The following is a 23,137-nucleotide window of genomic DNA, read 5'->3' on the forward strand; positions in this document are numbered from 1 at the left end:
TATTTACTCATTCTTTTTTTTTTTTTTTGAGAGGTTTTCACTATAGGGCGCGTGCGCTCGCCAGACAGCGAGAGAGAGACATAGAGACAGAAGGTGAGAAATCACCCCCCGGGGGGGGATGGTCACGCCGCAATCCCTTCTCCTCCATTCTCCTCTTGGGATCTTGGGCACACACGCACACGCGCCCGGCGTGAGTTTTAAGCCACCGGGTCCGGGACGTGAACCGCGGTCGACTACGTGGGAGTCCAGCGACATAGCCATTACGCTAACTGCTGGTTCCCTATTTACTCATTCTTTAAAGAAAGAAAACTCATTCATTAAATAAATGGTATTGAGCATCTAAAATATATACATCATACACACACACACACACACACACACTGTGCAGTTTTCCTCTTCTAACTTATCTGTATGACATTGGATTTTCTTTATCTGTACTTCAATTACACAGCATACCACTACAGATTATGTACAGAAGCAGATAGATCCCAGTTGTCTTTTGTTGAGCCCGACATTAAAGAAATTCGCAAAAATACAAAACAATGCCACTTTTCTCACTTTTTTTAAATGCCAGAGGGCATGTGTGTGACAGAGAGAGAGAAGAGAAAGCACCCCCTGGTGGGATGTGGTCACATCACGATCTCTTCTCTTCTACTCCATCCAGTTAGGATTTGGGGCACACATTACACATGTCCCTGGCATGTTTTCTCAAGCCACTGAGGTCAGAATTTGAACTGTGGGCAGTCACATGGGATTTGGCTCCCTTTAGCACTGGGCTTGGGCCAGCCCTATCTTTGTTTTACCAATGTTACTTATGTTAGTATCTAATGGGGATTTTTAATATGAATTAAAATATTATGCATTTCTGTTTTAATTTCCGATCCAGTAAATGTAACCATACACAAAAACTTTGTTATTAGGGGTTCCAGGACCAAGGTTTAGAACTGCTAATAGAGAATGTGATTTAGACCCTCCTCCCACAGCAGTATAAAATATTCTTACCGGATAAAGACATCCTAGCTGCTTTCCATTTACAAACCCCCAATTCTCCACCTGCCTTTGCACTACAGACTGATCCCTTGAGTGCTCTCTTCGGGCTGGGATGGCTACTAGGAAATACAGGCAGTAGGTAGAAGCCTGCTCCCTGCTTGCTTCTATACCACATGCAGTAGCCATGTCCCCTCCGTGGTGACTACCACTCCATGACCACTCCTGGGCAATTCAGGCTCTCACAGAGCTCTTCACAGTAAGCCCTCCACCTGTCTCTTCAGATCTAGATAATAAAGGCCTTCCACTGCTGCCTGTCTCCAGATACCTCACCAGATCTTGTGTATTCATAATCCTACCCACACATCTGTAAACAGTCCCTTTGTTAAAGTTCCTTTCTTTGAACCATCTGAGGAAATTCTGTTCCTTGGCAGTATCTTCATACATATCAGTATGCCAAAAAGGGAGACAGAATGAATTTTACATGCTTCGTACAATTCACAAGTTTAATCCTTTTCTCTTCTAGGCTGAAGGTAAGCATTGAATAATATTAAGTATGTGTTCAATGTTAATAATTATGAATAAAAAAATAAGACTATATTCTCTCAAGAAATCTGAAGTATTCCATGAATAACATACTACTTGTTACAACTTTTTGTGAAGACCTTTATTATCCTATTCAACAACTAGACAAAAAAGTTAGACCCTAAAAAAATACATGAAATGGAAGATCGACAATAAATACATGTAGTAAAAATATTTTAAGTGCCAACCAGCAATTTACCTTTCTTTTTTTTTAAAAGAAACTAAATTTGGGGCTAGCAGGTAGCACAGTGGTTAAGGTGCTAGACTCCCACGTGGCCAACCATGGTTCAAGTTGTGGACCTGGTGGCTTGAAAACCATGCCAGGCATATGTGTATGCATACCCAAAATTCCAGCAGGAAGATGAAGAAGGGACTGCAGCATGACCATCCCCCTGAGAGGTGATTTCTCACTTTCTCTCTGTCTCTCTATAGCGAGCAAACATGCCCTTGGCAAAAACCTAAAAACAAAATTTTCTGGAGCTGAGTAGAATGTTTATAACCTATACTAATGGTCAGACACTGAGTCATAAAAGTACATTCACAACCGTCAGCTTACCTTATAGTCATGTGACTCAATGTTCTTTACTCTGATATCAACAAGGATAAATTCACAAGCAGCACAATACGGGTAACGTCCCTCAGACTTTTGGCAGGAACCTCTGAACTACAATGGTATTAGTGATATATTAGGTCATTGGGAAGGTCATGGTGCATTTTTCTGTATTTTTCTATGCAAAAATGCGTCATGACAATCCTGATGACCCAATATTAATGACAACACTGTTGCTGTCATTTTTTAATGTGATAGACCACTCTTGACTGGGACTGCCTTCCACCCACAATGGATAGCTACTACTCTTCCAGTTCAGGACACTGGAGCTACTACTGATAAATACCTTCTCCTAAATGAAAATCTAGAGTCTAATCCAAATCCTTTAACTCAGATGAATATTTAGCTTACATGTTTGCACCAAATTTTTTTTTTTTGGAGGGGGTTTTGCCATAGGGCGTGTGCACTCACCAGACAGAAAGAGAGAGACAGAGAGACAGAAAGCGAGAAATCACCCCCCCAGGGGGGATGGCCACGCCGCAATCCCTTCTCCTCCATTCTCCTCTCGGGATCTTGGGCACGCATGCACACGTGCCTGGCGTGAGTTTGAAGCCACTGGGTCCGGGGCGCGAACCGCGGTCGACTACATGGGAGTCCAGCGACATAGCCATTATGCTAACTGCTGATCCCCGCACCAAATTTTTTAAGTTTCCTCCTGTGTAGCCTAGGCATTTCTGATGAAAGACACAAAGTCACACAAAAGACTCTAAAACCAAGCCTCACTTACCACTCATGCTACTGAGAGGCAGTCTGGCAATACTGATGATGAGCCTGGGCCCTGAGGTCCAAGAACACGGGTTTACAGCCTGGTTCTAACACACAGTCTATGACTACGCACAAGTTCCATACCTTTGGACTACTTTTCTCATCTGTAAATGGGGATAACCATACCTACATCAGAGGCTTCTTGTAAAGATTTGAAATGTAATTCACATATTGGGCTTGGGCAAAAACTAAGTGTCTGATAATTATTATCATTCATTATCACTGCATAAATCATGTTTACAATGCTTTCTCAAATAATCTCATCATCTGATCAGCACTGCTTAATAATAATGCCAGCGTCCAAAACAAACTAGGAATCCTGAACTAAGTTCTAATACAAAACCACAACTAAAAATGCACCAGTAGCAGAACTAAATGTGCAAGATAAAGGAATTAAGGTTTTAGAGGAAGACAAAAGAAAATACCTTGATGACTTGGTAGTAAAAAAGTTTCTTAAACAGGACAGAAAAAGACAAACCTATTATCTTTTTTAAAAAGAATTATTTATTTATTTAATTCTGTTTGTTATTATTATTTCTTAATTTGACCAAAGAGAGAAAAAGAGCGAGAGAAAGGAAAAGAGAAAAACCAAGCCGCCATGTCCGGGACTCAAACCATGGTTAGCCATGTGGGAATCTAGTGCCTTTAACCACCAGGCCACCTGCCTACTCCAACATCTACCCATTATAAACTGATAAACTACATTGTGTTAAAACGAAAACCTTTTATTTACTGAAAGATACCAAAGTAGAAGATATTATAATACATAAACCTGACAAAAATCTCATATGAAGCATCTTATAAATCAGTAATAAAAACCTAGAAAATACAATAGAAAAATGGACAAGTTTCCTACATAGACACTTCAAAATCAGAGCATACAAATGGCTAATATACCTAAAAGTGCTCACTTTCATTAGTCATCAGGGAAATACAAATTAAAATCAAAAGGAAAGAAGAAAGTGTGGAAGGAGGGTGGGAGAGGAAGAAAAAAGGAAGGAAATCAGGGAGAACAAAATAGAGACCTAAGACATTTGTGAGACACAGAAATGGTTTATTATGTGTTCATGATGACGTGTATAGTATTCTCAACTGGACTGGTCTGAGGTGTATTTCATGCTGAGTAAATTCTTTTTACAAGCTAAATGATGTACACCAATTGAATATATAAAATAATAATAATAATAATACAAAAAAAGATCAAAAGGAAGGAACACTACTGAGCCATCAGAATGGTAAAATGCAAAAGACAGGAAATACCGAATGCTGGCAAGTATATGGAAAATCCAGAAATATAGTACACACAGGTGGGGGATAAATCTGTACAACACTTTGGAAAACTACATACTAGTATTTAGTAAAGAATACATAAATAAATAGTACCCCAACAATTAATTATCATACATGCTAAATGCATACGTTATGTTCCCCTAAAGATACATAATGAAATGTTTGTAGCAGTACTACCTGAAATACCTTAAGACTGGGGGAGAAGGGGGAGAAGACAGACAACCTAAATGTTCATCTTGAGTAGAAAAGACAAGAGTAAAAACACAATAAAATACTATATATGACAAGGAAAATGAGCAAATCACAACTGCATAGACAATATGAATGACTCTCATAAACAAAAAGTTGATCTAAAAAAACCCTAGATACATCCTACTTAATATACAGTTCAAAATAGACAAACCTGGGATGAGCAGATAGCATAATGGCTACGATGCTAATCGACCATGGTTTGAGTCCCGAACCCAGTGGCTTAAACACGCCGGGCACGTGTGTGTTTGCTCGCTCAAGATCCCAAGAGGAGAATGGAGAAGGGATTGCTACGTGGCCATCCCCCCATAGGGGTGATTTCTCACTTTCTCTCTGTCTTTCTGGTGAGCACACAAGCCCTATAGCAAAAACCTCTCCAAAACCAAAAAAAAAAAAAAAAAAAACCAGGCAAACCTAATCTATGATTTTTAGAAGTCAGAAGGGTACCCTTAAGAAGGGACAGTGACTGAAAGGGTGCTGGGGTTTCTGTTGCTTGGGCTGGTGCTAGTTTCACAGGTGTGTTCAGTCAGTTAAAACTCATCAAGCTATACACTTAAGACACACGTACTTTCCAGTGTATATAATTCAACAAGAATTTTACAAACTTTCCAGTAATAGTATATTATGAGGCAAAGTTTTCATCAATTACTCTTGTTGTTGCTATTTCATTTTTTACATATACAAAGGTCTACAAAATGTAATTTTCTGTTGTGAACTTTACAAGGCTAATTTAATCCAAGTATAATCCAGGAAAAGCCAGATTTCGGTAACATCTAGTAGTAACTCAAGAGTACTCCATTCTAAATGCTAAAAATGAATCTATGCTAAGCAAAGCCACTAATCTTATGCTAAAAATGCAACCAAAAACCCCTCAAAACTTACATTAACTGACACTAAGTCAAGATGAACCTCCAAACTAATCAGCCAATTTTGCTTACTACTATACCAACATATGAATGATAAATTGAAAATACTGATATACACATAAAATAAGGGCATATATCACTGTCCTTATTCATATATGAAAATAAAAGGCATAGGCTGAAACTATTTTTATTCAACAGAATGAAAACCCAAGGACACTTTTTCATTGATCTAGAATGTACTATTCCAAATTATATTTTAAGAAAGTGGCTATACTCTATGTAAAACAATGTATTCTATTAAAGATTGGAGAACTCAAAGAAGAGTAGGAGGGAAAAAAAAGTATTACCAAAAATAAAAGAGAAAAAGGAAATGGAGGAAAATGCAGATGTAAATCATGTAAAATCAGAAATCCAGCTAGATCACAATAAAATAAAGGAAGGTTAGAGGAGGAAAAACAATATTCACTAGAAACTAAAGGACAGCAAAGAGAACCAATTCTATTAATACACAGGTCTGAAATAAAGCATCATAAAGTTAGATATAGATGATAAAATATGACACTGGAGATGATATATTAATACAGTAGTATTTGTATTATTTGTAGTTAGTTTCTCTTTTTGGCACTAAAAGAATTCAGTATCAGCATCCTCTGCTTTGTGTAGACAAATGAAAACTTCAAAAGTAATGTAGACTACTCCTCATGGGAAAATGGGTCATCGATATTTCCATGTTAAAGATACTAGAAATACACTTCATTTTTGTTCATCACCACTTTAGTCCATTTCATATTAAGGAATTGCTAATCTGGTTATTAAACTTAAGAGAGGCACAACTAGGGCCAGCAGGTGGCGTGGTGATTAAGGGTGCTGGACTCCCACATGGCTGACCACGGTTCAAGTCCCAGACCTAGCAACTTGCTTTCTTACTCCCTCACCTCCTCTGTCCCTCTCTGGTCAAAATAAAAATAAACAGATCAGTAAATAAAGTTAGATAAAATAATTCTTAAAAAAAAAAAAAAAAAAAAGAGAGGGAACCAGCAGTTAGCCAGCAGTAATGACTATGGCGCTGGACTCCCACATAGTTGACTGTGGTTCGCGTCCCAGACCCGGTGGCTTAAAACTCACACCAGGTGCGTGTGCATGCATGCCCAAGATCCCGAAAGGAGAATGGAGGAGAAGGGATTGCAGCGTGACCATTCCCCCTGGGGGGTGATTTCTCACTTTCTGTCTCTATGTCTCTCTCTTGTCTGTTTGGCGAGCGCACTCACCCTATAGCGAAAACCTCTCCAAAAAAAAAAAAAAAGACAGAGCGGCACAACCACAAATCTTAAACTTCAAACAAGAATATGAAACCATGTTGCCTCATTTACATTATTCCACTTCTACTCGAGTATTCCAAATTATTTCTGAATTACACTGATTGCATTTTAGGTTGTGTAACAACAAAAGGACTGATGTTTTTCCTTACCAGTTCATATTCATCAAAGAGCTGTATTAGGGAAGGTGGGATGAACATATGAAAGCCCTGTAAAAAGGCATTGATCTGAGGTTGAATAGCTCTTGTCATTCGAAGTTCAGTGACAAGTTGGACATACTCCGCCTATTAAAAAAAAGTTTTCATGATCTTGTTAAAATCTCATATACTTAGATAATATATCAATATAATCATTTTATCACGTATAGGTTGAGGTTAAGGTTTAGGATTAATTTAACACCAATATTCATATTATCTCAGCGAACAGTAAACCATCACTCACTCAGTCATTGATGCCAAAATCCTAGCATGACTTCTCTCACACCTTCTATCAGCAAGTTAAAATAGCAGATCATTTTTTTTAGTTAAGGTTTTTGCCATAGGGCATGTGCCCTCACTAGAGAGACAGGGAGAGAGAGAGAGAAGGAAAACAAGGAATCACCCCCTCAGGGGAGATGGCCACATTACAGTCCCTTCTCCTCAATTCTCCTCTTGAGATTTTGAGCACACACCCACATGTGCCCAAGTGTGTTTCAAGCCGCCAGGTTTGAGACTTGAACTGCATGCAGTCAGACCTGTGCAAGTCCAAAGCCTTAGCCACCACACCATCTGCTGGCCTCCAGATCTAACTTGTAAAAATATTCTTGGGCCAACTTGAGGTGGCACAAGCAGGAGGGTACTGCTGTGTAGTAGCATGTCCTGCACGTGAGGCCCAGCTTGTGTCCAGCCCAGACTGAACAGGGTGGTGCTGTGCTATGTGCCTGTGATCTCACCTCATTGGGAAGCTGGGGCAAAGGATCACAACATGGTGAAATCAGGTCCGAAAATATCTCTTCCTCTTTCCTTGTCTCAAACTCCCCCAAAAATTCTCAATCCCACCTTGTCTCACTGCCTCTACTTCTAGCACACTGGCTCAAGCTATCAACATCTTTCACCTGGATTACATCATTTGGTGGTGATTTCCATTTTTGCCCCTTACAGGCTGCTTCTCCACACTACAACCAGAGGGATTTTTTTTTTTAATGTGTGTATAAAAAGAAAAATCAGATCACATAACTCTTTTGTTCAAACCATACTCTCTTTCTCAAACCCCTACAATGACTTCCCATGACAAAGAGTAAAATCTAAACTCCTTTCCTAGTCTTTAAGGTCCTAAATGAGCTAGCTTCTGTCTTATTCTCTGGTCTCATTTTTATTTACTCTCCCCCAGCTCACTCACATACTTCTAGTTTCATCAGCCTTCTAGCTATTTCCCAAACACAAGCTTGTTACGGCCTCAGTATCTTTATACATTGAGGTCTCTCTGACTGAAGGTCTCATGAGACTGGAATCTCAAAGCAAGGGCTGTTTTGTTATCTTCTAGCTCCTAAAAAGTGGCTGCTGCTTTGTAAGTGTTCAATAAGATGTGGTAAATGAATGCATATACTTAACAAATGTATTTAACACATACTTAGAACTTGTTAAAGTGGATCATTTTAGCCTAGAGAACATATTCTCAGTTAAGGTAAGCTACTGTTACACATTTTCTTCTAAAATACAATCACAGAATATACCATGACTGGGGGCACAGGTAGTGTGGTACGTAAAGCAGTGGACTCGCACATGGCTAACCCTAGTTTGAGTCCTGGACGTGGCGGCTCATGCTCTCTCTCCCTCCCCCGTCTCTGGTGAGAATGTGTGCCTTGTAGCAAGTTAAAAAATAATAATAATGCTAAATAAAATTAAATAAATAATTCTAAAAAAGAAAATTATCATGACCTAAACTTTAAATGGTAATTAAAAATATATATTTGGTTCAGACCACATGGATCATATACATATATATACATATTTATATATGTATATATATGTATATATGTGCATATATATATATACACACATATATATAGATGTGAGTGTATCTGATAAGTATGTGTGTATATGTACTATATATGATCTTAAGTATATATATACACACAAACATATAAACACATGTATGCACATATAAGCAAAAAGTAGATTCTACGTAGATTTGAAAAAGAGCATTAAAAAGTTGTTTATATACACATACCTATACACACACACATACATATACATGTAGATACTATTTATCTATTTTAAATTACTTCTAAGGGAAACTTTGTAAGTTAGAAGCTACATGCTGTATATGGTTCACACCTCCTGGGAATGAATACTCTAAACACACTGTGTTTGAGAAAGCCTGTTTTAGCCCCCTTCCTTTATCTGTTTTTGGCACTAATCTGATGCTCTGTTCCAAAAACAAAAAAACAAAAAAACAGGCAGTGAGCCAGCAAGCTATATATGACTGTTGGCTATGAATTCTCTATACCTCCCAGGACTACAGAAATGTCACAGTGAATTCCTCACAGCTCTCCCCAAGCCCCACGTGGCTCCATGTACAATCTGGCACAGGGAAAGTTGCCATCTCTGCTATTCAACCGACCCTCACCCCCAAAGCCCCCTTCCCACCACTCACAGGAATAAATTCCACTATATAGGAACTAATCAGTTACTCTAAGATACGCACAGGTAGTTAATGTAGAGAAATGTGTGCCAAACAGAGAGAAACACTAAATTTCAAGGGTCCAACCCAAGAAATACAACTGTCCCTAAATAACAGAGATTTTTTTTTTTTCAATAAACACTTTAAATGTACTTTCTCTTCCCTATGATTTTCTTAATAACATTTTCCCTTCTCTAGCTTATTTTAAGAATATGGCATATAGGCCTGCGCATGGCCCCCCGGGCCTGAGTGTGGCCACAGGGCCTGCCCATGGGCCCCGGGCCTGCGCATGGCCGCTGGGCCTGCTCCTGCGCGTTGCCCCCGGGCCTGCTCATGGCCTGTGCCTGCACGTGGCCGCCAGGCCTGAGCATGGCCGCTGGGCCTGCGCATGGCCCCCCAGGCCAGCGCGTGGGCGGCCAGCCAGCTGAAACTGAAGAGAAGGATTAAGAACTTGCAACTATAAGCAACAGAAAGAACCTTTAACTGCCTTAAACCAACTGAGAAATACACTGTAGAGAAGGTTTTTATCTACCTATGGACAGTGAGAAGATGATGGATACCAGCCCTGCATTACCTCAGGCAAGAACAGGAACTACCCTACCATTCTTAGGGAAGCCAGATACCAGAGGATAAGTCACGCTGCAGACCTCCACAACACCACTCCTGCTAACCACAAGATGGCCGCTGTGCCACATCAACTGATGGTCAACTCTGCTTACCAGAACTGCTTTCCTGAAACTGTATTCCATGGAGACTCACCTACAGTTGCGGAACTGCACGAGACCCACACTTGATCCAACCTTGAATGGAATCTATTTTCCCTATTGTTAAAAACTTTGGACTCCTGGCCCCTCTCCCTCTACTCGCAGGTATCGCATTTTCAATGACCCCTCTGGAGGATAGCTGTCTATAGCAGAGATAGAGTAATTGGGAGAGGGGGAAAGGGCTGAGGGTCAAACATAGGATAAAAAACATATTTATATGTATGAAAGTAGAAATGGAACAGTATTGGTGACGACATGCTTGATTAAGACACTATGTAGTTTATCCTAGATGGGAAACTACACTTGGTGTGTTGTGATGATACTCAGGGAATGAGTGTTAGGCAATATAATTTAATATAAAAAAAGTAATAAGCAGGAGGAAAAAAAAATGCACATTTGATGACTGAAGAGAGTTGTATGGACACAACTGGGGTCTACTTTATAATATGTTCATTCTACTCCCTGGGGTTTATGCCTAGGATCAGATTTGGATACATGTGTAAGGATATGTCAGCTGTGCTAGCTAGTGGATATACTTAGACTAATTGAGTTCATTGGTAGAACAATTGAATGGGGGGGGGCGGAAGCCATTGAGGGCAATCATGAATGTCAGGGACAATGGAGGAGGAAGATGGGACATGGCAGAGGGTGGGGATGGGGAACCTAGGATGGCAAAACAAAAGGCAAGGTATGCAGGACATAAGAATTGGAAAATTATTTGCTGAGAACATGTATGTTGATGTGCTTGATTGAGCCAATGCACAGTGTATTTTGGATGGAAAATTCATTTGTGTGTTGTGATGGTGTATAGTGAATTAATGTAGAAAATGAATAAATTTAAAATAAAAAAAAGAATATGGCATATAATACCTAGTTACATATATTATACAAACGTGTTAAAAGACTGTTTATGTCAGGGCCGGCAGGTGATATGGTGGTTAAAGGTGCTGGATTCCCACATGGTCGAGTGTGGTTTGAGTCTCAGACCTGGTGGTTTGCTTTCTCACTTCCCCTTTCTCTGTCTCTCTCTGATCAAATTAAAAATAATAATAAAAGCAAACAGAATTAATTAAATAATTCTTTTTAAGAAAAAAAGACCATGTTATTTATCTAAAGCTTTGGTCAATAGTAGACTACTAGTAAATTTTGGGGAGGGGTCAAAAATTATACATGATTTTCAACTGTGGGTGGGGAATGTCAGCGTCCCCTCCATGCCCTATACTGTTCAAGGGCCAGTTGTCCAAGTGATGACCAGCAGTGATTCCCAATTGTGGTACGACCACCTTGTAGTTATCTGCTTTAACTGTTTCCTGTTGGTACTAAAAATTTTCTGCACCTTTCATTATTTATACATCTGTATGTTTAAGGTGATATATAAGACTTCATTCCTCTAAACAAGAATGTCATTTTCCAAAGGGATTTTGGTTTTACAGTCTTAAAGTACTAATTAATAACCATTGTTCAAGACCAGCCATTGGTGTGGTTAAGACGTTTAGGTCCCTCATGGCCAACTGAGTGGTTTGAGTCCAGGACTCTGGGGCTCAGTATATGTGTGTATGTGTGTTCAAATCCTGAAAGGAGAGAGATGGAGAATAAGGGACTTTTGGCACAACCATGTCCCACAGGTACTTTCTCATTTTCTATCTTCAATGAGCACATGAAGCAAATTAAAAAAAAAAAAAAAATAGAGGGACCAGCAGTTGGCATGATGGGTATGTTGCTGGACTCCCATGTAGCCGACCGCAGTTCGATTCTCAGACGTGGTAGCTTAAACTCACATGAGGTTTGTGTGCGTGCGTGCCCAAGATCCCAAGAGGAGAGTGGAGGAGAAGGGATTGCAGTGTGGCCATCCCCCCTGGGGAGTGATTTCTCACTTTCTGCCTCTCTGTCTTTTTGGCAAGCACACACACCAAATAGCAAAAACCTCTCAAAAAAAAGAAAGAAAAAAAGAATCACAAAATAATCATTGTTCAAAATCTTAACAAATAATGAAGCATGAAAATAATAGATTTCTGAATTATTCAAGGACACCTTGCCTATTTTAATTGCATGTCACTTCTGTTAAAACAGTACACACTCTTTTTTTTTTCCTTGATTGGCAGAGAGCATGTCCACTGGAAAGAGAAAGAGAAAGGACCCCACAATGAGGTGAAGGCATGCTGCAATCCCCTCTGCCCTATTTCTTTATCCTGTAGGAATCTGGGGCACACATGCAATGTACCGGGAGTGTTTTTCATGCTGCTGAGGCTGGGATTAGAACTAGCTGCATGGGACCTGGCTCCCTTAACCTCTAAGGTCATGAGGTTGGCCCTACATTCTATTTTTATCAATTAATTCTTTTTTACGCATACACTCTATTTTTTAAATTAACGTTTACAAGCATACTAATCATTCCTCATTTTTTCTTCTATTCCTTCTAATATTAATTATTACCCATATTTCAGTAACCCAGCCCATAGTTACTGGATTACCAATTTATAAAAATTAGCTACTTCACAACCTAGTCTTCCTACTAATTAAGTAACTTTTTGGTTTTGCTAGAGCAATCTTCACTATAGGGCACATGTCTTCCTTAGAAACAAAGAGACACACAGAGACAAAAAGTGAGAAATCACCTTCCGAGAGGGATGGACATGCCACAATCCCTTCTCCTCCATTCTCCTCTTGGGATTTTGCGCGCGCACGCACGCACGCACACGCACCTGGCATGAGTTTCAAGCCTCTGGTTCTGGGGCTCGGACCACGGCAGCCATGTGGGAGACCAGCAATATAACCATTATACTATCTGTTGGTCTCCTAATTAAGTAATTTAAATATAGACAAGCCTTGGTATTAATTTTTTTTCAGTAAAATAATAAAATCCTAGCCATCACAAATCCTGCTGAGTTGTTCAGTAAAATGAGTTTTTAGATAGCTAAAAGGTAATTGTAGTTACTAGAAAAATCTAAATCAAATTGCTTCTCAAATCTGTTTCCCTGCCTCCTTAAACAGTACATCTTCAAAAAGACTAATACCAATGAACATTTTCTTGCCAATACAACTTATTGCCAGGAACACTATTATTATCCCTAAGCATTCCGATAGTTCACATTGTACAAAAGCACTCTGGCTACTTCTCCTCACCTATAAAGTTATCCGAGTGATTTTATGCCCTTGCATAACTACACCAAATTTTCTTACATGCTTTAAGGAAACAGCACGGCCGTGTAGATGACAATCACGTCCACTAACATTAGCATAATGGGCTGCACTATTAAACGAGAAGTTTATGAAATCTAAAATCTTACTCTGCTCTAAGATAGGAAGAGAGGCAGTGTTTGGTAGGGCTGAGGGATCTTTATTCTCAAGAGATGGCATAGTCTCAGAGAGTAAGATCCAGTCCCACGTGAGTTTTGCTCAAGCCAATTCTTAGCATAAAATACTAGATGCAACACAATTAAATTGGGGAATTAGCTATATTAAGGAATACAGGAAATAGTATATTTATATATACCAAGTTTGCAACCTAGAAAACTTCAGCATAAAGACAAGAATAACATTAATAAAAAAGAACTTCAACAATGTTTTTCTAGTTCAACCTCAGCCTGATAACTGATGTGAGCGAGGTTAGCAAGAAGCAATTATAAAGGGAAAATGAATAAATAAATAAGACTACTGAGATCCAACTCTCCGTATCTAGTTACAGAAACACTTTCTTTCAATAAGCTTCTCCCCACCTTCTGAATATGTGGAATGAAGAACAGTACCCTTCAAAGATCTTCCTTAACATCCTTAACATTTTAACTTCTTTCCAGGCTTTGAATCTAAATTAAGTTTTCTTCCAGGGATATTGAAAATTGACACATTTATTGGAGCTAACCTTCCTTTGCGAGTATCTCTTTTTTTTTTTTTTTTTAAAAGACAGGGTCTTGTTATGTTTCTCGATCCTCCTTCCTGAGCCTCCTGAGTAGCTGGGACCACAGCTGCCCAGTGTACCTGATTTTTTTGGTGGGCCGGGAATCAAGCACGTACTTCCATGCGGCCTTAGGCTGACCAGGAGGAAGCTATTAGATGGCACAACTGCAGCAGAGTCTTTTAATTTCTTCTTCACTATTTCTTGAAAGATATCTCAATAAGGAGAGTCAGTAAAAAGATGATGTTCTTTTGTTCTAACACTAGGTAGACTGATATGCTTGGGCATATTTGTAAAACTGTTTGGAATGATTATTTTTCAGTAATTAACAATCTAAATGTCATTACTGGCATAATATAATTCACTGTTTGACCAAAAACTCTTTGGGAATAAAAGTTTTCTTCCTGGCTTTATTTATCAGATCATTAACTGCCCTGGTACATAAAAGGTCTCACTGAAAACTGCTTCCCAAAGAACTCAAAAAAATGGTGTTTTTTTTTTTTTAATTGTATTCTATTTTATTTATTATTATTTATTTTTAAATTGACCAGAGAGGGACAGACTGAAGGGGGTAGGAGCATGAGAAAGCAAGCTGCCAGGTCTGGGAATCAAACCATGGTCGGCCATGTGGGAATTCCGTGCCCCTAACCACCACACAACCTGCCAGCGCCTATTGTTGCTTTTATAAAAGTATATATAAGAAAAACAGTTACATTTTATTATGTGACATACTTTAATAGTTTATTTGATCTGTACACCCTATTTTATTAATTTTTAATTTTTTAAAATTTGCTATAGGGAACATGCACTTACCAGAGAAAGACAGAGAAGAAAAAGTGAGAAGCCAGTCGCCAGGTCCAGGACTCAAACCACAGTTTGCCATGTGGGAGTCAAGCACCTTAACCACCACGCCAACTGCTAGGTCCCAGTATACCATACTTTTATGGTCATAAATTAGGTACCAGGATTGCAAATCTGATAAACATTTTATCACTTCAGTTTCCTTAGAACAAATTTAGTAACTAAAAACAGTGATATTTCAAGTAGAAATTTTATAGATTTAGTGATTTTTCAAACTGATTTTTTTTTTTTTGAGAGGTTTTTTTTTTTTTGATCGAGCGCATACGCTCGCCAGAAAGACAGAGACAGAAAGCGAGAAATCAGCCCCTGGGGGGATGGCCACGCCACAATCCCTTCTCCTCTATTCTCCTCTTGGGATCTTGGGCACGCACGCACATGCGCCTGGTGTGAGTTTAAGTCACTGGGTCTGGGACTCGAACCGAGGTTGACTACATGGGAGTTCAGCAACATAGCCATTACGCTAACTGCTGGTCCCTCAAACTGAATTTTTTAACACACTATCTAAAATACAAAGTAAAGAATGTCAGGCCAGCAGGTGGCATGGTGGTTAAGGCAGTGGACTCAGACATGGCCAACTGTGGCTTAAGTCCTAGATTCAACTGTTTAAAAATCACACCAGTGCACACATGTGCATGTGCACCCAAATACCAAGAGAAGAACAGAGGAGAAGGTATTGTGACCCATCCCCCCGGAGGGCTGTGATTTCTCACTTTCCCTCTCTGTGTCTCTTTCTGGCAAGTGCACCTTATGACAAAAACCTACCAAAAAAAAAAAAAAAAAAACCAGGGCCAGCAGATGGTGTGGCAGTTACATCACTGGACTCCCATATGGATGACCGCAGTTTGAGTCACAGACCTGGTGGCTTAAAATTCACGCTGGGCACGTGTTGATGAGTGCCCAAGATTTCAGGGGAAGAATGGCGGAGAATGGATTGTGGCATGGCCATATCCCCTGAGATGTGATTTCTTGCTTTCCCTCTCCTTGTCTCTGTCTCTCTCTCCTGCAAGTGTATGCATCCTAATGCAGAAACATATTTATATATATATATAAAAAACATATTTATATATATATTATAAAAAGAAAGGCAGAAATGGTTATGTCACTGGACTCCCACAGAGCCGTCTGTGGTTCAAGTCCTGGACCTGGGAACTTCAAACTCACACCAGGCGCAAGTGCATGAGTGCTCAAGATCCTGAGAGGAGAATGGAGAAGCGACTGCGGCATGGCCATCCCCACTAGGGTGAGGGGGGTTGATATCTCATTTTCTGTATGTCTCTCTCCGCCTCTCTGGTGAGTACACGTGCCGTAGGGCAAAAGTCTCTCTTAAAAAAAAAATGCTAACAATTACTCTGTATGGAAAAGAAAAGAAAACTGAAGCTAAAGAGTTGTTATGGGATGGCTACATTTTTTGGTCTTTTAAAAATAATGCATATTTTACCAAATCTCTAGGCTACAAAATGGTTCAGTGGATGCTGTTTTGATACTGAAGCAGTCTTATAATTATAATCTGACTAAAGGAAAGAAAAAATGTTTTAGTCTTATCTAAGGAAAATACGCATCTAGTAAGCAATAATACTGGAATTCAAAGCCAGATTTTTTTCACTTCAAATATCCTACATAGTACATACAAATATAAAAATATTTATATTTTAAGGTCACATGATTCTCAAAAGTGAAACTGAAAACATATGTCTAAGAGTAAAAATAATATGTACAGAGCATATATAGTATATAAAATTAATCTATAAAATTTTTTAAAATAATCACATTAATATGTCTTAGCAGATCTACTGGGTCCAAAAAGCATATACAATATTTAAACACTGGGATTTCTTTTCTCTATCAGAACTCTTCATATTGCACTTTTAAACCAGGAAATGGTGATTATTATGAATATTACCTTGACTTAAGTTTATATTTCTAATCAGATTTTTTCAAAATGCAAATTCCAAATTTATACAGTCAACTGAATTGTGCTCTAGACTGCTTAAGGAACTGCCTTAGTGTAGCTAGTACAATACTAAAATGATGCTTTCTAATTCAAAGCTTGATACTTCGTTATTTTGTTGATTTAAACATTTTGTTATAAAACTTGTAACGGTAAAGGTTTTTCTAGCAAATGGCAGAAAAATATAGAGTAATTTAAAAAGTCTCAGGCCAAGATACAAACAAAGGCTACAGTAAAAATGTGAATACTCACTTTGTTATTTTGTGTCACAAGAATACTTCCACCCCCAGGTTTCAAAGGCACCTCTTCCATTGCTCCAAACACATCAGTCTCAACAGAAAAAGTAAGCTCTAGACCCAGATCACTAATATCATTATCTAAAATCCACTGCAAATTTTTGGCATATTCTGGGTCAATGGATGCCACATCTTGGTAATTTACAGGAATACCTACAAATGCAAACATACAGCAGTTATAGTCTAAATGTTTCTGCATTTTCTTACCTGTTTAATGGTAAAATACTGCCCTCTACAGATATTCTGAAAAATTGCAAAATACAATCCAACTTACAGTATGTTTTAAATGGATGTTAATTCCTGAATTTGGAAGTCTATTACATTATGCCTTTGTGACTTCCATAGTTTCACAATATAAACTTTCTTTGAAATGGCTATAGAAAGTTATTATAAAGTTGCAATTATCTTGCATATACTCATTAAAATGCATTCTTGGTATAAATTCACACATACTAAAATGGGGGAAAAAAACTTTTAGGAAAAGGTGTTTTAAAAAGGTAGATAATTTTGGGAACCAGCAGTTAGCGTAATGGCTGTGTCGCTTGACTCCCACGTAGTCGACCACAGATCGTGTCCCGGACCCGGTGGCTTAAAACTCACGCCGGGCGCGTGTGCATGCGTGCCCAAGATCCCGAGAGGAGAATGGAGGAGAAGGGATTGCGGCGTGACCATCCCCCCTGGGGGGTGATTTCTCACTTTCCGTCTCTATGTCTCTCTCTGTCTGTCTGGCGAGCGCACGCGCCCTACAGTGAAAATCTCTCTCTCAAAAAAAAAAAAAAAAAAAAAAAGGTAGATAATTTTTCTCTCCCTCAAGATCCGAAATGTCTTATACATATATAGGCTGTCTCCAATCAAAATAAAATTATTTCAGAGCCATACCAAGAATATGCTTGTAGAACGATCGTGTGAAGTAAATATTGACCAGTTGTCTGTGATTCAAAGCTAATCCCAAGATCTGTCCAGCAAACCGGAAATAGTTCAAGTGATCGGGATTTACATAGGAGTTACTATTAGGCTGAAAAGTTGTTCCTATTGAAATAAATACAACATGTTTTATTCTTAAGAATCTAAATGCAAAAGAGAGATCATTTCATTGCAGTTACTTAATTCACATATGACTTCTATGAAGCTAAGGTTACTTTATGTATAAACTTCTATGGGAAAGTTCTTTGTGGAGTAAAATTATACCAGGTAGTGGATCTAAAAATTCAGAAGATAATTAATTCACACATACTTATCAGGGTAAGAAAATTTTAGAACACTTTTGACTTAAAAAAAGATGGAAGACTATGAGAAAGAGCTTGGAAATAACGCAGTGAAGGATCATAAACAAACATACATACACACATACTTTCCTAGACAATGTGGATAGGTAATAACTGGGCACTCAATTGTTTCACACCTCTATCCATGACCAGCGCAGCAAGTATTCACTAGTTTCTACTCCTTAAATAGAAGACTATGAGAATAACCAACTTTTGTAAATGTACAAATGTTCTTAAGTGATAGGCCTAGTCTGTGAATTTGATTATTTAAAATGATCGGAAAAATCAGCTAAGTCTACAATTCAATCAATACTTCCTCGTGGCAAATAATCAAGTTTAAATGGTTAATTACCACTCAGGTAAAAGTAAAAATGGCAAGGGCAATACTTACCAATTACAGACAAAATTCCATTTTCATTAAATATCTAGCATAGGAAAATTTATAGAAAGTACTATACTAGTTACCTGAGGCTGGGAGAAGAAAAGGGGGGGGGGGTACTGCTTAAAGGGTACAGAGTTTCTGCTTTGGGTGATGGAAAGATTCTGGAAACAGATCATGGTGATGGTTGTACAATATTGTAAATGTTCTTAACCACTTTATGATGGTTGAAATGGTAACTTTTTTTTTTGAGAGGTTTTCACTATAGGGCGCGTGCGCTCGCCAGACAGAGAGACAGAAAGCGAGAAATCACCCCCAGGGGGGATGGTCATGCCGCAATCCCTTCTCCTCCATTCTCCTCTCAGGATCTTGGGCATGCACGCACATGCGCCCGGCATGAGTTCTAAGCCAGCGGGTCCGAGATGCAAACCGCAGTCGACTATGTGCGAATCCAGTGACATAGCCATTATGCTAACTGCTGGTTCCCTGAAATGGTAAATTTTATGTTATGCATATTTTACTGCAATAAAAAACTCTTTTAGGGACCAGCAGTTAGCGTAATGGTTATGTTGCTGAACTCCCATGTGGTCAACCATGGTTTGAGTCCCAGACCCAGTGGCTTAAACTCATGCAGGACCCCTGTGCATGCGTGCCCAAGATCCCGAAAGTAGAATGGAGGAGAAGGGATTGCGGCATTGCCATAACCCCCGGAGGTGGTTTCTCGCTTTCTGTCTCTCTGTCTCTTTCTGGCAAGGGCACACGCCCTGTAGCAAAAACCTCTCAAAAAAACCAAAAACAAACAAAAAAAAACTCTTTTAAGAAAATCTAGTGCAATAAAAAAAAACTAAGGCCAAGACTTCTATATTACATGACTCTTCTTCTGTATTCTTCTGTGATAACTACTGGATTGGCAGGAAAGTCATGACACATTTTTACACAGAAAAAACATGACTTTTCCAATCACCTAAAACTGACTTGGGTTATAAATTCACACATTCATTCAACAAATATGAAACAAGCTCATCCTATGTACTACTTTCCTAGGCACTGTACTACTTTCCTAGGCACCTGAACTAAAGGAAAGAATAACTGGTAAATCAAATGAAATAACATCAAAGAAAAATCAAGAATAAGTGGGAAAGTATTAGAAAATTAAAATGTTGGGTCATTCAGAATACATATTTTGGCAACAATTCACTTGGTGTTTGGCTAGTCTTTATCAATATTGACACCAATTAAATTTCCATGACGAGTTAACTTAAATACAAGGTACAAATTTGGAAGTTTATGGCTGAATGACCTAACAAAGCCACATACACATACTCATTCACTGTTAAGTAATTTTTGAGAATAATTTCCAATTATGAGGTAGGGCTGTATTTTAAAAGCCAAAGCTCTACTTTGACTTTTAAACAAAGACAGAAAAAGACTTCGAAAACAAATATAATTCCAAAAACGTAATATCCTAGGAAAAATCATAAATATTTTTTAGCTGTTAAAAAAGTGAATGCGCAGGACTACTAATAAACCAGCATTGATTTTTTTAATATACTCTACTTTCCTCCCTAGCTGTGTGTACAATTCTTTATTTATCAAAGTACTTTCTGGAAAATCTGGGTACTTAAAAAGAGTATGGAGGGGACCAGCAGTTAGCATAATGGCTATGTGGCTGGACTCCCATGTAGTCGACCGCGGTTTGAGTCCCGGACCTGGTGGCTTAAAACTTACACCAGGCGTGTGTGCATGCGTGCGTGCGTGCGTACCCAAGATCCCGAGAGGAGAATGGAGGAGAAGGGATTGCAGCGTGGCCCTCCCCCCTGGGGGGTGATTTCTCACTTTCTGCCTCTCTGCCTCCCTCTGTCTGGCAAGCACACAAGCCCTATAGCAAAAACCTTTCTCCCTCCCCCGCAAAAAAAGAGTATGGGGGTCAACAGGTGGAGTGGTGGTTAAGGCACTGGACTCTGATATGGCCAACCGTGATTTGAGTCCCAGACCTAGAGGCTTAATTCCTCCGTCTCTCTCTCTCTTTGATGAACACACATGCCCTATAGAAAATTAAAAATAATAATAATAATAAGAATAATAATAATAATAAGAATAATAATAATAATAAGAATAATAATAATAATAAGAATAATAATAATAATAAGAATAATAATAATAATAAGAATAATAATAATAATAAGAATAATAATAATAATAAGAATAATAATAATAATAAGAATAATAATAATAATAAGAATAATAATAATAATAAGAATAATAATAATAATAAGAATAATAATAATAATAAGAATAATAATAATAATAATAAAAAAAAATAAAGTTTTGAAAAAAATGGAAGGAGAAATTAACAGAAAAAAAGGAAACAAATAGGGAGAGAATTTTCAGGAAAGGAATAGCAATTAACTTGAAAATAGTTAAAATAGAAGATTAAATTTATGTTAAATTTTAAAGTTCAAGTATTTGTGACCCTGCCAGCTAATTTCATGACCTCACAGAAGAAAAATCATTTTCACAGCATAACAATAATAATTATTTCATGCTTTCTATGTGCCAGATACTGACCTAAGCATTTTCACATATCAGGTAATTGAATTCTCACTATGTTATAATGCAAGTTAATCATTGTTTTCAAATGAGGAAACTCAGATTTAAAAACTAAGTTTAATGGTCTCCAGATCATACCAAAAAAGTGGTAGGGCCAGGATTCACATTCGGTATAACCTTGGAGGCTAAACTCCCAAACATTATACTATGCCTGCTTCTCTGTACCAAGCATTTCACTTTGAGTAAAAACCACGTTTTAAAAAAATTATTATAGGAACAAGTAGGTGATGCAGAGATTAAGGTGGCTGGATCCCACATGGTCAACTGAGTGGTTCAAGTCCTAGACCAGGTGGCTTGTAAAACATCCCAGGATGTGTGCATGCACACCCAAAATCCCAAGACGGTGGAGAAGGGAATGTAGTGTGGTCATCTACCTTGGAGGCAATTTTACTTTATCTCTCTCTATGTCTTTGTCTCTCTCCAACAAGCACATTGACCCTATTGCAAACTAAAAGAAAAAAATAATTAATTAAACAAAATAATTATAAATAATAGATCTTTCCAAACACTACTCACATTTAGGAATCCTTACTTCCTAAACATAAGTCTTTTCATCATTAAGAACAAGGAAATATTCCACCTATATTTTAATGTATTAACACCATGACCCCAAGTATGTGGCTCACAAAAAGAACAAGTCAAAATCTTTTTGTTTCTGGACCAGCAGTTAGCGTAATGGCTATGTCGCTGGACTCCCACATAGTCGACTGCGGTTCGAGTCCCGGACCTGGTGGCTTAAACTCATGCCGGGCACGTGTGCGTGTATGCCCAAGATCCCAAGAGGAGAATGGAGGAGAAGGGACTGCGGTGTGGCCATCCCCCCTGGGGGGGTGATTTCTCACTTTCTATCTCTCTATCTGTCTGGCGAGCACATGGGCCCTATAGCAAAAACCTCTCCAAAAAAAAAAACTTTGTGTTTCAACAAATGCTCTGCTATAAATCTGTAGATCTGTAGTACTGAGGAAATACCTATACTAACTATGCCTAACAAATCTATTTTTCAGGTATGAAACTAAATAGGCTCAGAATAAGAAGTACAAAGAAAATAAATAAGTCTAAAATGTAATGCTAAGTCTCTTTAAATATGAAGCTTAAGTAATTAACCCCAGTAGGTGCTTCATTGTATTTGTCGTAAAATCACAAAGACACCAACTTTACCTGAGAGCAAACAAGCAGGAGTTAGAGTTAGAGACTCTGTATCCCTCCATGATATCACCCCATACCCCTCCATGATATCACTCCATACCCCTCCATATCACTCCATACCCCTCCATGATATCACCCCATACCCCTCCATGATATCACTCCATACCCCTCCATATCACTCCATACCCCTCCATGATATCACCCCATACCCCTCCATGATATCACTCCATACCCCTCCATATCACTCCATACCCCTCCATGATATCACCCCATACCCCTCCATGATATCACTCCATACCCCTCCATATCACTCCATACCCCTCCATGATATCACCCCATACCCCTCCATGATATCACTCCATACCCCTCCATATCACTCCATACCCCTCCATGGTATCACTCCATACCCCTCCATGGTATCACTCCATACCCCTCCATATCACTCCATACCCCTCCATGATATCACTCCATACCCCTCCATATAACTCCATACCCCTCCATCCATGGTATCACTTCATTCCCCCCCATATGTATCACTCCATACCCCTCCATGATATCACTCACTCACAGGGCCAAGGAACGCCCTGCACAGGTGATGACTGCATCTTCTAAGCTGCACTATGGTCCAGCCCTGCTTGCTGCCCCTA

The 23,137-nt window shown here is 38.8% G+C and overlaps 1 protein-coding gene across 4 annotated transcripts in view; it reads right to left on the reverse strand.

Moving 5' to 3' along the window:
* Positions 1 to 23,137, reverse strand: part of HACE1 (HECT domain and ankyrin repeat containing E3 ubiquitin protein ligase 1) — a 125,607-nt gene that overhangs the window by 8,584 nt on the left and 93,886 nt on the right. For all 4 annotated transcript variants that reach the window (XM_014591053.2, XM_006156943.3, XM_027775105.1 and 1 more), the window contains 3 exons: positions 17,970 to 18,119; positions 17,047 to 17,243; positions 6,821 to 6,952 (listed from right to left, as the gene is read on the reverse strand). In XM_014591053.2, coding sequence (XP_014446539.1) covers positions 6,821 to 6,952; positions 17,047 to 17,243; positions 17,970 to 18,119 — 479 coding nt within the window. The remainder of the gene's footprint in view (positions 1 to 6,820; positions 6,953 to 17,046; positions 17,244 to 17,969; positions 18,120 to 23,137) is intronic.

Source organism: Tupaia chinensis, unplaced genomic scaffold, assembly GCF_000334495.1.
Source record: "Tupaia chinensis unplaced genomic scaffold, TupChi_1.0 Scaffold000527_1, whole genome shotgun sequence".
Classification (NCBI taxonomy): Eukaryota; Metazoa; Chordata; class Mammalia; order Scandentia; family Tupaiidae; genus Tupaia; species Tupaia belangeri.